Raw genomic sequence first — 13,866 nt, 5'->3', positions numbered from 1 at the left:
CCACACCACGCCCCCTGGAGCCTGTGATTGCCTCCAGCACACCTCACTCTGGCCAGGGCGGCACTGAGTGGTCAATGACCTGCATGTCCCGCCTGCGAGGCTTGACCATGCTGGCCGAACCTTATAAATGTGGGACCACGGGGCTCACTCCGGGGGGGTGTTTCTCTTCTGGCTGGCATTGTGTGAGTAATCGGATCCTCGGCTGTAACTATTTTTCTCTTATTCTCTTTCTTCTCTTTCTCTATTCTTATTAATCTCTATTCTTCCTTTACTCTTTCCTTTACTCTTCTTTAACTTTTTCCTTTACTCTAATTTTCCTTGAGTAACTTATAACCAATGACTCGTGTTTTCTAAGCTGGTGTACTGGTTACTTTGTAGGGGTGCTTTTGTGGACTGGACCTTTGTGCTGGGTGTTTTGGTGAAATACTTCTGCCTTGTTTATACACTATCCCTGTAAAACCTTTTACGGAAATGTTTGTTTTCTCACTAAGTTGAAAGAAATTCCCTTAGAGAAAGCATGGCACTGTTTCCTCTGGACATGAATTCGAGGTAATAACGAACTAAAGCCTTTTTAAAAGTTTGGTTCTTTTGAAGCCTTAAATAGAAGTAATATTCCCAGTTGAACCTGAGGCTTCAAAATTGGGGTGTTGCATAGCCTTGTTCTGCTGCTGCTACAGAATGATAAGCAAGTACACTAAGCACTAAGTATATTATACACTATATTATACACTAAGTTTGTATAATACTCTGAAATCTATTAAAGATGAATGAGCTTTAATTCTCTGCAGAAATTTGACTGTATCCTGACACATTTTTCAGCCAATATTGCAATATTCTATTTTCATACCAAAACACTGAAGAAATGTCCTTTGAAGTAATTGTAGGCCTAAATTTTTCCTAATGTAAGAAGAATTCTGCTTCATGTACATTTTAAAGCAATGACAATCGTTCAAAAAGTGTCTTTGATTTTCCTGAGGTGATCCTTTGAAAAACAAAGTAAATCCCAGGAGATTTTGTTCCTCCAGGAAGACAAAAATTGATGCTTTCATCTTGACTGGCTATGAAGCAATGGTGGACTAGCACTGAAGTCGCATGGGTGAGAGCACAGCCTAAAGCAAAATAAGTGTTCAGTCCTAATTTGCAGCCCAGGGCCAAGCTTTTTATTACATTCTCTTTCCTAGGAGCAAGCAACAAAGTCAGAAAATTCAGTAAAGTGTTTATCACCCCCCTAAAGTCAGGAAGCCTTTCTGTTATTTTGCAATATGGTCAGGCTACTTGAAGTAATGGTAAAATGAAGTTTTAGCACAGGAAGTGTAGACAGACCCAAGAATTAGACATTCAAATGCAAATACTGAAATACTACTAACAAGGCAACAGAAAGTATTGCTATAGGGTTTCCAAGGTCTTCAGCCCTTGAACACTCTACCCCCCATTCTTCCCAAGATTGCTGTAGAAAATCAAAGCAGCTATAAATAGTCTATTTAAAACAACAACAACAACAAAAACCCAACCAACCAACCAAAACCAAAAACAAACAAAAAACCCCAAAAAACCTGAAAAAAGCAACTGTCTATTCACAGACCCTCTGGGAACCAAAACCAGATGGTCAGTGATTCCTGAAAAAAACCAAAAATATCAACTAGTTTTGAGTGCATAAGTCCTTCTCGGAAAAGACTTGCCTAAGCATCTATTATTTTGTTAACTTATGATAGGCTCAGGAGAAGGCACTGCAGTCACTGGGATCTCTCCAGAACAGAAGACTGCAAAAATCTCTGCAATGATGCATTTAAAAATTAACCTGGTAACTCAAAGTTCATGATGAAACTGTGCAGTTTATTTTCATGAACCAGATTTGGTCTGACATTTTTCTAAACTACCGAGACAAGTTAATTTTTGATTTCAGGGTAGCAAAGGAGATTTATTGCACCAGACTGTTGATGGTCTGAAGCTAAGTAATGGATGAGAAGTAATTGTTGTGTTTTGAGCATGGTAGCAGTAATATGAAATCTTGGAAACCACGGAGGGCAGAACTTGTTCAGGCCTGATCGTGTGAAAATCCGTGTGTGTGTGCATGTACACATGTATGTATGTATCTAACAGGTAGTATATTGAAAAGAGCTGCTTTCTTGTCTTGCTTTGCTTACTTTCCTATCTAAATACATGGTTTATAGGATCTCTTGCTATAGATGTCATGAAACAGGACATGACAATGATTATTCTTCAAAATGTCTGGAAATAATTACGTGTCTGTCTTCTGATGATTTGTGTCTTTCTTTTTTGTGCAGATCATGGAAGGAGGAGAACTACCTGGGCTTTTGGTAAATGAAATCGGTGGCATACGTGGGATACTGCACAGCCATGTGGCATTCCTGAGAAAACATTTCTACCTCATCACCATGAAGGAATTGCTTGAAAACAGGCAGCATTTAAGTAGAAAGGTCCAAGCAATCTATCTGTGGTGGCACAAACCAGTCATTGACCAAGAACTCCTCCAGAGCCTGCCAAACTTGAAAGTGATTGCGAATTCAGGAGTGGGGATGGATCACCTGGATCTGAAACTTATAGCTAGCTTTGGTGTGAAGATGGCTAATGCTCCACGTGCTGTTTGCAGTGGCACAGCAGATGCTGGGATGGCTTTGCTGCTAGCATCTGCTAGAAGACTAGTGGAAGGTAACATCTCAATTCTTTTGTGACTTCTAAAAGTCATACAAGATTTACCTACCATTAACTTGAATTTTCTTATAGACTTATGTGTGGTGCACAGTTTCACATAAAATGTGAATTAAGTATGATAAATGTACTTAAATTGTTACATTATACATAGACATACATAACCTATATTTCAACCACATATAAATAAAATCGTATGAATTTAGTTTTCACAGGATTGTAAATACTTGACCAGAATCTAATCATATTAATTTAAATACAACTTCCTGTTTTATGGACCAAGTGTTCCTAGAAACTGGAATTTAGTTTTTAAAATAAGTATGGCTGTAGAATTAATTTAACAGTTTCAGGTGAACAACACACTGATGTGTGCTTTCTACATACAAAAACTTTAAATTCTGTTACCTTCTGCAGCAGTGCATTTTCAGTGATTATGACATTTGACTGACATAAGATGTGCTTTTCAATGTGACAGTGTTACAATGCTATAACCAAAAGAGGGATATACCAAAGATCAGACAATTCCTGAAGCCACAGGCTGGCAGAATAAATTAGTGTTTGAGACAACAATAAAGCAGAACAAGGGTATATAGAATCATAGAATAATAGTGAGTTGGAAGGGATCCACAATGCTGATAGAGGCATGGGCATATTCTTGGGGACTGAAATGGATTGGTGCAGAATTGGGGCATTTAAGGGGCAGTAGAGAGTAATAAAGCAGCCTGCTCCCTTTTCTGTCGCAGGTCCGATAGGGAGAGGGCACAGGACACGAGGACTGGTGCAAGCAGACTTGTTTATTCAGGCGTCTGTCTGATTCTTAAAACCTCCCGCCAGGGGAAGGGGCAGAACAAAGGGTGGGCTATCAGACAGACAAGCAGGGGAGCAAATCACAATAGGGTACAGGCAAAAGGGGGAGGAGGAAGCCTGGGCATGTGCAGTTGTGCACTGTGTAGTATGGATACAATGAAACCACATAATAACAGTAAAGTCCATATGAAAGTCCTGTCGATTGCTGTATGCTTTTCTCCATGCCTGGAACTGTTCCCATCCTGAATCTTGCTTCTCTACATCTCACCCTTTATTATTAGTTTGAAAAATGTCTGTTGTGATAGTCCTTCTTGCAGCATGCTGTGATACAAGAAATAGTTAGTAACAAAACAAACAGAGAAAGCAAAATTTCAAAACAAGTGGACAGCTGCATTTGCTGAGTGACTCCCCCCCTAAAAATTGTTTCCAGCCCGAGATGCCACTGTTCCATGGTGTCTAAAAGCTTAGTGATAGTGGTCTTCTGTGGACTAAGAGATCCTGGAAAGTAAGCAGAACATGTTAGAAGGGAGAATTTAGGATTGGGATCACGTAATAAGGGAATTGCAGGGATTGCTGTGGTTTCCTGGCACTTGCTGAAGGGATGGGTTACGCAGGATGGAATGCAGTTGGGGGGGTGCTGCTTTGTTTCTTGACAGCTCACAGGTGCACTGTTTAAGATCTGGCATTGAATTAAGTCACTTTTCTCTTTAAGTCTGGTGACTTTTTAGGAGGCAGCAGTTCTCCATAGATGTTAGTAAGAGACCTGCAAGCTTTTGTCTAGTGTCTGCCTTTTCCGCACCGTTTGCACGGCATCTTTGGAAACTCCATCTTTGTAATTAATTGTGGACAGTTCTTTTTTATATGTCCTGTCTCACCACAGTGAAAACAGGTTTGTGGTCCAGCCAAAGCTTCAGCTATCAGTCTTGCTTTATGAGAATTAGACCCCACATTACGACATGCCTTCACCATTTCCATAGGGGTGGGGTCTTTAAGGGTTCTTAGTATTTGCTGGCAATCATCATTAGATTGCTCTATAGCCAACCTTAAAAATAGTGCATCCTGAGCTTCTGGGTGTTTAACTTGTTTTGCAATAGCTTTCTTCAGCCTTTCTGCAAAGTCTATGAATGGTTCTGTTGGTTTTTGTTGTACCTGTGTGTATGAAGGTATAGGTTCAGCAGCCTCAGCAATGGTTCGAATAGCTTGGAAGGCTAGATTTTTTGAAATGTCCAATTCATTCATAGGAATCTTGGTTTGGGCCTCATTGGAAATATATGGACCCACTCCGAACAGTCTATTAAAGGTCTCTAGGACTGGGGTCCCTGTGATTGCTGAGGTTTGCTGGGCATGCTGGTGAATACGAGTTTGCCATTCATCTAGGAAAAGTGTTGTTTGCATATTAGTGAAGAAAGCACTCATTAAATCTTTTATGTCGTTTGGAGTGAACGTGTAAGCAGCAAAAAGTGAACTAAGTACCCCTATGACATAAGGTGAATTTAACTCGTAATCAGTAACAGCTTGTTTTGTATCTTTCAGAACTGGGAGGGGGATTGGTTCCCAGACAGGGTGATTGTTGGGATGATAAAACACGGGGAATGCTTTAACCAAATTCAAATCATCAGCTGTTGACGCTTGTTCCTTTATGTAAGTCCATCTGCTTCTCTGGGCCCTGGCACCGGAGTAGCCAGGACCATAATTAGAAGCATGCTGGTCAGTATATGGGGATGGGGAGTTGGGAATATGTGAGGGATGTGGGGGACAAACGGCATGTACCGGAGCAGGGGAATTAGCACATCGGACTGAAAGGGTTAAATCGCCAGCTACTGGTGCGGCTGGATAAGCGGAGTTGCCGTGGGGACCGGGGAAAGGAGTACCTGGATGCGTTGTGGGTAGGGGGATAGAGGGGAGTAGGGGTGGCAGGGGAGGAGATGGGGGAAGGGAGGGGGGAAACGGAGGGGGGGGTGGCGGCGGAGGGGGGTAGTCGGGCAGGGGGGTGGGGGGGGCTGCCACGTGGTCGGCGCCATGCGCGGGGGCCGGCGCCGATGGCGGCGGGCTCAGGGGGCGGTGGGGACGCGGTGCCGGCCGAGCTTCCACGGGCGGGCTGGGAGGCGGTGCCGGCGGGAAAGGCGCGAAATCCTTGCATGCCGTTTCTCCACGCCGCGTGTGCTCCCGCGTTCGCTCCCTGGCTTCGCCCGCGCGGTCGCTCAGCTCGCCGACGCCACGATGCAAGAACCGCTGGTATTCCGGGCTTTGTTTCTCCCTCCCGCCGTCCGCCCTCTCCCCCGCCCCCCCGCCGCTCCGGGACCCTCGGGGCTTGCCGCTCTCAGGGAATTTAGACTTGGATTTTTGCTCCGATTCTTGGAGATTTTCATTGGAACTGGTTATTTGGTGTTGCAGCACCATCAAAATCAATCTCCAAGCAATTAATGCTTCGGCTGCGTTTTTGTCTCCTCTGTCATTTTGTTTCCATATCTGATGTCCAATTTTTTCCCAGTCCTGTATTTTTAAATCGTCCGAGACCACTTCGCTGCGGTTTTCTAGCCATTTTGCAAGCGATTTCACAGACTTTTCATCTAAGGGGTGTCCATGTTCAATAATAAAGTCTTTTAGCTTGCTGTATACAAATTTTTGAGGGGTTGATAACCAGAGGCCCATTGCAAAATTACTTAGGCTTCTGTTAGTCTGCAGTTGGTTTTAAAGTTGGTGGGAGATGGGTGAGGGATCAGGAGCTTCCCCGGTGCTCACCTTTTTCGGTGCGAGGGCCGTATGCCGCAAACTGGAGTTCACTGGGAGGGACCTGCGAGACGAAACGCTTCTCTCAGCGCTGTCTGAGCCCTTTGTGGCGTGGGGTCTGCCCGACGGTGAGCGCCATGTGTCGCAGGTCCGATAGGGAGAGGGCACAGGACACGAGGACTGGTGCAAGCAGACTTGTTTATTCAGGCGTCTGTCTGATTCTTAAAACCTCCCGCCAGGGGAAGGGGCAGAACAAAGGGTGGGCTATCAGACAGACAAGCAGGGGAGCAAATCACAATAGGGTACAGGCAAAAGGGGGAGGAGGAAGCCTGGGCATGTGCAGTTGTGCACTGTGTAGTATGGATACAATGAAACCACATAATAACAGTAAAGTCCATATGAAAGTCCTGTCGATTGCTGTATGCTTTTCTCCATGCCTGGAACTGTTCCCATCCTGAATCTTGCTTCTCTACACTTTTCTGCTTATAACATCCTTTCTAGTTTCTTCAACAATTTTTTCTTGCTATTTCCCCACTCTTGCCTTTGTTTAGAATGCCTCCTGCTTCAGGAAAAGATCCCCCAGGTTTATCCTATTACATTTACCTGACTTTGACTTGCCAAATCCTGCACCACAGCATTCATAGAAACTCAAAGGAGGGTTGTCTCACTCTAAATCTATTTCTATGTCGCAAGGAGGAGACCGATCAAAGGGGAGATTAATTTCTTGTTCTCATCTACATAAACTATCCCTGGTGGCATTTCTGACAGCTCTACCCTCACATGACTGAGTTTTTTTCCCCTGAGTCTTTTTTTTCGTACTTTAACAACATTCTGCTTATGTTCTAGATAAGCTGGCAATATCAGAAGACTGAAGTATCAGAAGCTTGTCATCTTCCTAGCAGATTAATAAGTGCTGACTTTGTGTATATAACTGTATTTTATATATTGTAGAACTATCCAAAATTGTGCAGGCTTAACAGGTAATTATGGAAATTACCACAGTGATTTTTAAAGCAGTTGAACTTTTCTTTCAAAGCAGAGTGACAGATATGAACAGGAAACCTCTTATTATTCTAAATAAGCAAACCAAATATCTGGTGATGTTCTCCACGTGACATTTCCAAACTCTGCATTCTTATTGGCAATAATTATTTTGATTGTTGATGAAGAACAGGGCAATATTTTCATGAGTCTAAAACAGTAAAAGGATTTTTGGGAGAAATTACATCAAAAGGCTTTTTGTAGTATAGTAAGAATAAATGAGAATGTCATATATACAGGTAGGAGGGAAAGATGATATATTAGGGAGTTACCTAGGACATTACAAAATCATGTGTTTGTAATCATTAGAAGTGTGCTGTAGTAGCACAACAAGTTCAGATTCTTTTGCCTTGTTCCTCTGTGTTGGACTCCATTCACTTCTCATATTTGAGTATTTTTCTTGCAGTCCATCACATTGCAATTTCTTCAAGTATGGATTACTGTGAAGCTGATATTCTGGGAGTTAAAGTTTCTGGAGCTACTCTGGGGATCGTTGGCATGGGCCGCATTGGATATAAGATTGCTCTGAGAGCCAAAGCATTTGATATGAAGATTTTGTACCACAACAGGACACAGAGGTAAATATATGTCCTGACCTTAAGTGCAGCAGAAACTCTCTTCTAGGTAGCCAGTATTTTCTTTTCAAGGAATTATGTCAGAAGTGTAGCAAAAACTGAGGGAATAGGGCCAAGATTGAAACAAAAGGGAAAAAAAAAAGGAATGGTTGCCTTAAATCAGTCCTGTAGAGAGTTACTTGGTGATTAAACACTTGGAAACTTAATTGAGGTTTTATATTAGAAATTTCAAGGTTTCCTGCAGATATGAGCAGAAAAGTGGAAATCAAGCTTATACTTTTTTTTTTTATTCTTATCATATCATACTATAGTGACACATAACTCTACCTTTTGTATATTTTTACTGCATATTTTGAGGGATCTTGTTGAAACTAAGTGTCTGGAAAACTAAGAAACATATACTTGGCACAATATGATTAACTTGAGAGCTATTCTTGAGAAAACCCTCTTTCTCCTCAAGCCATTTTAGCAAGTATTTAACCTTATTTCACCTTCTATTTTTAGTCCCTCCTAACTTGTGACTCTGGGAATCTGATCCTTGTTAGGCATTCAGCACAAGGACTCTTCACTGTAAAAGCAAGCAAGATCCCCATGTATAACTTGAGGCCCTTCCAATCAGACAAGGTGCAGACAACAAGCAGAACAAACCATGACCTACCCTGAGAGAACTTTACTCCCTCTGACTGAAGGGAGAAGCTGCAATGCTAGGACATGTGGCTTTCAGTGATTCTCTCCATATGCAGACTGCAGAAGGAGGGTCACTGCTCTAGCTAGCCCTAGTCAAATCAGAAGGGTGAATGAGGCCAGAAATTTTAGCCTTGCTTGGCATTTCTGTTACTCAGAAAAACAGCTGGGCAAACTCACATTAAAGAAAGTACACCCTCCTTAAGATCTTTCAGAATTTCTTCATAAAACACTCAAAACAAATATAACAAAAGGCACAACTTTTTTTTTCCCCTGTGGATCATCACTAACTCCCTCTGTTTAAAATTTTTCAGTCTTTAAAAGTAATATTTATGTTAGAGTGCTGTGATGAATGATCAATGCACAGTGCAACAGAAATTAAAAACCTTTTTATTTTAAAGTACATTTACACTTCAAGCTTATGTGTTGAATCAAGATGCATTCTGCATGCTGCAAAATTGGCTGTAGTTCCAGTCTGTTCTGTTCCTACGTATTCTCTGGTTATTGACCTGTACACTGAAAGAAACTAATGAAGTGCATGTGTTAGGAGACACATGATCCAAAGTTCTGAAGTTATTTTCTTAGTGTGACCTCTTTATTTCTAGATTAGGGAAGAAATAACTCAAAGCCCTTCTCTTGCAATCAGGAGCAGAAAATTGTACACAGGATCTCCTGTCATTGCTTCTTTAGGTCCCAAAGTTCAGGAAGCTAAATTTACAAAGAATGGGAGAAATAGCAAGTATTCCTTTTAATTGTGAAAAATCAAAACTAAAAATCTCTCTCTACTTTGATAACTTTTCTGCTGAACACTTATATCTGTAGAAGTCCTGGGGCAGCCAGAAGCCTGGCTAAGAGCTGCCTTGCTGATTTCACTTATGAAAAAATGACAGGCTTACTGAGGGTGCTAACAGGATGAGGACCACCAGCATGCTCAGAGCTTACATGGATGAGTTCTGGTGAATAGCACTGCTCTGGTTTGAGCACCTTCCCCACTGGGAATCCTGGAGAATGGACCATGTGCTGCCATCTGCTCCAGTGCTTAGCCTTAGTCCATTTGCAGACTTTATAAGAAGTCCCTGGACTCTACACTGCAGTGGCTGAGAGGCAGGCATGCAATCCATCCCCTGCTGTAGGGCTTGAAGCCTTCCAGAAGGGTCTAAACATCCAGCTGAGCCTAAATTTGCCACCTGTTTGCTACATGGATGTGATAATCAGATCCTTTAGTTTGTATAGTGGTGACATCAATGAAGAGAATATTTTCATGACTGATGCCCTGAAATACTTTTCCTCCCACTAGGAAAGCGCAAGAGGAGCAAGCTGTTGGTGCCACTTACTGCGAAAAGATAGACAGCTTACTCCAGCAGGCAGATTTTGTGATGGTGGCGGTGAGCCTGACACCTCAGACACGCAACCTGATTGGGAAAAGAGAGCTGGAGCTAATGAAACCCACAGCTACTCTGGTTAACATCAGCCGAGGTACCGTCCAGAACAGTTGACTGGCCAGAAAGCACGGGCCAGCTCCCATTGTGTTACACACAGCGCTGTGCTGCAGCCACTGCACAGGTGGTGCACATAGCGAGGATAGATTGGGCATGGCAGAAATTCCTCTCTCTCCTCTTTCGTTCTCCTTTCACTCTGAGCTCATTACCTGCAACACAAGTTGCACTCAGAGACACTCTTATTCCAAACCAGGTGCAGTAGTCGACCAAGAGGCGCTGGTGATGGCTCTGCAGACTGGTGTTATCTGGGCCGCGGCTTTGGATGTAACCTACCCAGAACCACTGCCCAGGTTGTCATCTCTGCTTATTTCTTGGAAAGGATGGGTGAGCCCTGCCGAGGCTGAAGATATCCCTGCAGCAGGCAGGGATGTGGTTGAGGCAGCCACTGAGCTCCCTGGGATGGGGGTTTGGATAAAAGTGCCATGAATATGAATGGAATGCAGACCAGATGTTGGGGCTGATAACAGGCCAAGGGGAAGCCTGGGTGCCAGAAAACAGCAGGAGGCAGGGCGAGCATTAGACCACCTCTACAGAATCACCCTGTGAAGCTGCAGCAGTGCTTCACTTGCAAATTGCTTTATTAGAAGGTGCAACTTGCCATGAATGGGTGAAAGCTGCCTCAGCCATGTCTTCTGAGACCTGCTGCATTGCCCCCAGATGTCCTTCCCCACAGGCTTCCTTCCGCAATTTGAGGCTGAAGTACTGTAGCCCTCTTGGGCCCGGAGGCTGCTTGGCTTCTGTAGAAAGATGCCTCTACCAGGATGGTGCCTCTCAGAGTTAATTGTGCAGGCTGCATTTTGGGTTTGGGAGGAGTTTGGTCTTGTTATGCCTGTGTGGGAATGAATAACTAAGGCTCAGACCATTGTGTAGTGTGAATATGTCAGGAGGACTTAATCCTCTCTTCTGACATAGTTTGAATTGCTGCCTAATGGCAAAAATCTGTTTCTGGAGAAAAGAGCACGATATAAACTCTTAATGTGTCCTCTTACAGTCCAAAATTACTTCAGCACAGGTGATCAGGTTCTGTGGTTCTAAGTGGGACTTGTTATATCAAATTAACTTCAAATAAAGTGCAAAAGCTAAAGTAGGAGTCCTCTGTTTGGATGAACAACAGTAGATAACAACTCTTTTTTCTTTTTTTCCAGAGATCATCCTTTGTTAAAATTAAAGAATGTCATTATAACGCCTCACCTCGGCATTAAAACAGACAAGACCACTTACATGATAACAGAGGAAGCAGTTGAAAACATACTAGCAGCTCTAAATGGTCTCCCCATGCCCAGTGAAGTGCTCCCTAGTTGATGTGCAAAAGGATAACACATCTCTTTTTATTATTTTCTTTCCCCCTATCAGCTCTAAAGGTTTTTATTCTTATGTTTTTTCCCTTAAGACAAACCTATTTCAAGCTCATGAATATAGATTTCCTGCCTCAGCTTTTTTTGCCTACACATAATGTAGACAGAAGAAATGTATGTCCTTGTCCAGTTTCATGCTTAAGCTAGTCAATACAACCCAGCTGGGAAATGCATACATTTTGTTGCATGAAAGTCTTTTAGGGTAACGCAATACTTCAAAAGCCTAAACCTAAGAAACAGTTATTGTGCAAGCACCTTATTAACACTGCAGGCATCAGCTCACTCTGCAGGATTACATGGACACCAGTGGTAATATTTAATGATGGGATGAAGTTCACAGACTACGCAATACTTCTCTCCACATAGCCACAGACCCATTTCAGAGTGCTCTGTACAATGCTGGTATAACAGATCCCTTTCTATTATAGAAAACTAATAGCACACAGCAACATAATGTGATTGAGCTTCACAGACTACGTGGAGCTCTATAAGGTACTCTATAAATTAAATCTACTTAGAACATGGTACTGCTCTGGTACAATTGTCTTCTTCTGTCACATATGTTGCTATACAGATATATCTCCAATAGAGATGTATCAGCTCCTGAACTATAGCTTTAAAATTAGATGTTCAAGTTGCACAATAAAAACTTTGAAGCCATCTGATTCCCTCCACATCTAACCACATAACACATCCGTTTTCTTCACATTTGATAGGTATGTCCTGGATTTTTGCTTAAAAAAGGGTAACATTCCTTTAATTATTATTTTATGGCTCCTCTAACAAATCGTTCCTTCATTTTGTTCATTCAAATTTGTTGATTTGATATACAAAGGAAAAAACTCCCATGTTGTGCTTTCAGTGGTTTTTTTTTCCTTCAGAACTAAAATGTGTAGATAGGCCTCCATTCTCAATTCATAGGGAGAATAACTTTGAGAGGGACTTTACAGTGGTCCTTTGATCTCAGGTAACAGTGAGCAGTAAGTTAAAAGATCACCCATTACATCTTATCAGCAAAGCAGTTTGGAAGTTTTGGATATGAAACAGGTAATGTGTAAGCATTTTATGGTTTGTTCGGGTTTTTTTAAGGAAGAAAATTCAAGTAGACTTAACTAAGAATCTAGTTAATATGCTGTAACTCCATCTTGCTAGTTAATGAATTTTTGCTTTAAATGTCTGAACTTGAAATTCATGTAAGCAAATCACACTAAAAAATCATTACCAGGATAACAAGAACAATATATATTGTTTTATATCATTACTATGAAATGTTATTATAGTTTATCTTTTTATTTGTAATTTTATAGAGGATTTGGTATTAATCTTGACTGCCTTAATGTTCAGCATATTAAAATGTAGAATTCAAGATGATAGGATTTTGTAATCCATTCTTTTGAAAGCACTACAGCAGTCAGGAGAGACACAGCAGCACCCCATGGCTGGTTATTTCTTAGTGTGGAAGGAAGGAGAGGGATTCCTGGTGCCCACAGCAGTGGTGTGGCCCGGCTCCTGAGCTGCTGTCATCACAGAAGCTAGGCCTCCTCTCCAGTGGCTGCTGACCAGCTAGGGGGATCACTTCAACGCAACCTTAGTGAACCCAGTACTGAAGCTGTAATTCCCAGCCTCCATCTCCGGGGATGGAAGTTGAGGAAGGTGATTCTGCCCTTCTACTCTGCTCTTGTGAGACCTGCCTGGAGTGCTGTGTGCAGATCTGGGGTCCCTAGCACAGGAAAGACATGGACCTATTGGAGCAAGTCTAGAGAAGGGCCATGAAGATGATCAGAGGGATGGAGCACCTCTCCTACGAGGAAAGGCAGAGAGAGTTGCGGTTGTTCAGCCTGGAGAAGAGAAGGCTCCAGGAAAATGTTATAGCAGCCTTCCAGTATCTAAAAGGGGCCCACAAGAGAGCTGGGGAGGGACTTTTTACAAGGGCATGTACTGATAGAACAAGGGGGAATGGCTTTAAGCTGAAGGATGTTAAGTTTAGTTTCAATATTAGGAAGAAATTCTTTACTCAGAGGGTAGCAAAGCATTGGAACAGGTTGCCCAGAGAGGTTGAGGGACATCCCTCAAAGTGTTCAAGGCCAGGTTGGATGAGACTTCAAGCAACCTGGTCTAGTGAAAGGCATTCCTGTGCACAGCTGGAGGGTTGGAATTAGATAATCTTTAAGGTCTCTTCCAACCCAAACCATTCTATGATCTACAGTGCAAGTAACCTTGTCCGGAAAATTTTCATGCATTTGTTAGCTGGGTTACACACAGGACTGCCTGTGGCTGGGGTAAGAGCTGTAGTGCCTAAGGACCTAAGCCTGGCCCAGTTGCTTTAGTCTCAGAGAGGTTTTGAGGATATGCCGAGAATCATTTAGGTTGGAAAAACCATTCGTGTGTGCAATGAGAGCTGTCACTGGTGTTTGCTGGTCAGAGACAACTCTTCGTCCCACATTAACTCCTGTGCAATGACTATGTGTAATGACCAACAGAGACACCAGACCACAGCTGGCCTTT

General features: G+C 42.6%; 1 protein-coding gene across 6 annotated transcripts; it reads left to right on the top strand.

Annotated features, from left to right (window-relative positions):
- The first annotated feature begins 102 nt into the window (after positions 1-102).
- Positions 103-12,729, top strand: LOC113956337 (probable 2-ketogluconate reductase). Of its 6 annotated transcripts, none has more exons than XM_027662775.1 (6): positions 103-204; positions 2,286-2,670; positions 7,655-7,826; positions 9,805-9,983; positions 10,200-10,296; positions 11,152-12,729. In XM_027662775.1, exons 2-6 carry the CDS (start codon positions 2,289-2,291, stop codon positions 11,306-11,308), a joined length of 987 nt encoding a protein of 328 aa, XP_027518576.1. In that variant the 5' UTR covers positions 103-204; positions 2,286-2,288; the 3' UTR covers positions 11,309-12,729. The 6 variants fall into 6 exon arrangements, with proteins under 6 accessions (XP_027518576.1, XP_027518578.1, XP_027518574.1 ...); XM_027662777.1 differs by having other exon boundaries at positions 166-182; XM_027662773.1 differs by lacking the exon at positions 103-204 and adding an exon at positions 1,782-1,886.
- Positions 12,730-13,866: the final 1,137 nt, after the last annotated feature.

The sequence above is a fragment of the Corapipo altera genome, unplaced genomic scaffold (genome assembly GCF_003945725.1).
Source record: "Corapipo altera isolate COAL_440 unplaced genomic scaffold, ASM394572v1 359, whole genome shotgun sequence".
Taxonomy (NCBI): Eukaryota; Metazoa; Chordata; class Aves; order Passeriformes; family Pipridae; genus Corapipo; species Corapipo altera.
Note: the sequence above shows the minus strand (reverse complement) of the source record. Positions and strands in the feature narration are given on the sequence as shown.

What these genes read in the sequence shown, in the direction of transcription:
- LOC113956337 (XM_027662773.1), top strand. Translation starts at nt 1,842, where the DNA reads ATGAACCAGATTTGGTCTGACATTTTTCTAAACTACCGAGACAAG. An exon ending in TGCTAGAAGACTAGTGGAAG is followed by an intron (nt 2,671 to 7,654) that starts GTAACATCTCAA and finishes TTTTTCTTGCAG; the next exon opens with TCCATCACATTGCAATTTCT. An exon ending in TACCCAGAACCACTGCCCAG is followed by an intron (nt 10,297 to 11,151) that starts GTTGTCATCTCT and finishes CTTTTTTTCCAG; the next exon opens with AGATCATCCTTTGTTAAAAT.